A 2,782-nucleotide genomic window follows, 5' to 3' on the forward strand; every position below is an offset into this window, starting at 1 on the left:
TTCCTGGGGTCGAGCATACACTTTACAGCTTTAAGTCGTGCCGGCCTCTTGGGGTCGAGCACCACACCTTGAAGGCATTCACGCCGACCTCGTGGGTCGAACGTTGAACCTTCGGATTCTAGGGTTTCAAGCCGTGCCGACCTCTTAGGGCCGAGCACTCAAAAACTCTTTAAGGCGTTCGATGCATTACCCATTCATGCCCCCAGCCCCCCACTAGGACATTTAGTGCGGGAGCGCTGAGTGTGCTAGTGTATGAGTTGAACTTAAAGGGCGAACAATCACAATGAATTTTTAAAATTTGAAAGTCGAACATTTATTGAATAATAAAATTGAAATTCGAATTTCGAAGAACAGACAGTCAAACACCCTGGTCTAACCTACCCTACGAACAATCGCAGATTCGAGAAATGCCAAGTGCGGGGTACCTCTGTTCCATCTATTTTCGCAAGCTTGCAATAACCAGCTCGGCTCACCTCCAGGACCTTGTAAGGTCCCTCCCAGTTCGGGTCGAGCTTTTAGAGTTATGAGTTCGGCTGACCGAGTTTTTCCTTAAGACGAGGTCCCCCGGCCGATACTGTATGTTCCTCACTGTGGCGTTATGATAGCGGGCAAGCTGGCTTTTATACTTAGCCATCCGTATCGCGGTTTCCTCACGCTTGGCCTCCAGCATGTCCAAACTACACCTCAGCTCTTCCTTGTTGGATGACGCAACGAAGTTCTGTGTCCGAGGCGAGGGGAGACCGATCTCCGCGGGTACCACCGCCTCTACCCCGTAAATCAGAGAGAACGGGATCTCGTGGGTGGCCGTCCGGGGCGTAGTGCGGTAAGCCCAGAGGACACTAGGAAGTTCCTCGAGCCAGTTAGACTGGGCCAGTTCCAACCTGGTTTTTAGTCCCTGCAAAATGGTTCGGTTAGCATTTTCCACCTAGCCGCTGGCTTGGGGGTGGCCGACCGATGTGAAGTGCTGATTGATCCCGAGCTCGGCACACCAGCTCTTGAAGGGGTTTTCGGCGAACTGGCGCCCATTGTCGGATATTAAGACATGCGGAATCCTGAAGCGGCAGATTATGTTTTTCCAGAAGAACTTTTGAATTGCCCTCCCAGAGATAGTGGCCAGAGGCTCTGCTTCCATCCACCTAAGGACCCACGAGATCTATCCCCCACTGGGCGAAGGGCCAGGGGCTATGGATGGGGACCATTTCCCGGGCTGGCTGGTGGCGCAGTGGGGCGTGCACCTGGCAAGCTCGGCACTTCTGAACCAGGGCCGCGGCATCTTAGAATACCGAGGGCCAATAGTAACCCAGGAGAAGGCACTTCTTGGCCAGTACTCGGGACCCCACATGGGCTACACATAAGCTCTCGTGAACCTCACGAAGGACGTAGTCGCCCTCCTCTGGAGTCACGCACTTTAGCCAGGGGGACAGATACGACCTCCGGTAAAGGGTACCTCCAGCGTAGGCGTACTTAGCAGCTCTGAGCTGGAGTCGGCGGGCTTCCGTTTTGTCTTCGGGCAGGACACCCGAGCTGAGAAAGTTCATCAGGGGGGTCATCCAAGTGGCCGAGCTGTCTATAGCCAAGACCTGAACTTGGTCGATACTTTTGTGTTTGACCAACTCTACCAGGACTTCCTTGTTCAGGTGCGCAAATGAGGAGGATGCCAGTTTCGACAGGGCATCTGCACGCTTGTTTTGTGACCTCGGCACCCGCTCGATTTCAAAAGTGTTGAACAGGGCGATTGCCTCCTGTACCTTGGCCAAGTATTTCCTCATGACATCCTCCTTGGTTTCGTACTCCCCGCGGACTTGGAGGACGACGAGCTGGGAGTCGTTCCGGACTTTGATCGCGATTATACCCATCTGGTGGGCTATCCGCAATCCTGTAAGCAGGGCCTCGTACTCGGCTTCGTTGTTGGATGCGGGGAAGTCAAATCGAAGAGCGTAGGTCAGTTCCTCCTCGGTCGGCGAGATGAACAGCAGGCCAGCTCCGCTCCCTTCCTTGCTGGAGGCCCCGTCCACGAACAGAATCCAAGGCTCTCCCGACCGCGCCTCACTAGGCGGAGAGTTCTGCCTGGTCATGGCCAAGCTAGCCCCCTCAGCAAGGAAGTCTGCCAAGGCCTGAGCCTTAATAGCAGTGCGGGGCTGATAACCAATGTCGTGCTTGGCCAGCTTGATGGCCCATTTGGTCATTCTGCCCGAGACCTCGGGCCTCGTAAGTATGTGCCGCAGGGGCTGATCAGTCACGACGACGATGCTGTGAGCCTGAAAGTAGGGTCGGAGTTTCCGGCCCTTGTAAAGCACGGCTGACGTAGTATACCGGCCTCTGAGCCCCCCCGTCCTCCCTCACCAAAACCGCGCTGACGGCTTTATTGCAAGCGGACAGGTATAGGAATAAGGTCTCCCCCTGCTCCGAGGCGGTCAGAGTGGGCAGTTCAGCCAGATAGGCCTTCAGGTCGGCGAAGGCTTTCTGGCACTTTTCAGTCCATTGAAAGTTCTTGAGAGCTTTCAAGATTCGGAAGAAGGGCTGCGGAACGCGAGAAGAATCTGTTCAAGGCGGTCATCCTTCCTGTGAGCCGCTAGACCTCCCTTACTCTCCTCGGGGGGACCATGTCTATGATAGCCTGGAGCTCGTCCGGGTTGGCTCGGATCCCATCTCGAGACACCAAGAATCCCAGGAACCTCCCTGACCTGACCCCGAAGGTACATTTCTTCGGGTTCAGTCGCATCCGGCTCTCCCGCAAGATGCCAGGATGTCTCTCAGGTCGGGGATGAGCTGCTGATCAGTT

General features: G+C 55.3%; 1 protein-coding gene across 1 annotated transcript; it reads right to left on the reverse strand.

Moving 5' to 3' along the window:
* Positions 1-1,274: 1,274 nt before the first annotated feature.
* LOC140007235 (uncharacterized) lies at positions 1,275-2,186 on the reverse strand. Its single transcript, XM_072049933.1, has one exon. It carries the CDS (start codon positions 2,184-2,186, stop codon positions 1,275-1,277), a length of 912 nt encoding a protein of 303 aa, XP_071906034.1.
* Positions 2,187-2,782: the final 596 nt, after the last annotated feature.

The sequence above is a fragment of the Coffea arabica genome, chromosome 5c, assembly GCF_036785885.1.
Source record: "Coffea arabica cultivar ET-39 chromosome 5c, Coffea Arabica ET-39 HiFi, whole genome shotgun sequence".
Classification (NCBI taxonomy): domain Eukaryota; kingdom Viridiplantae; phylum Streptophyta; class Magnoliopsida; order Gentianales; family Rubiaceae; genus Coffea; species Coffea arabica.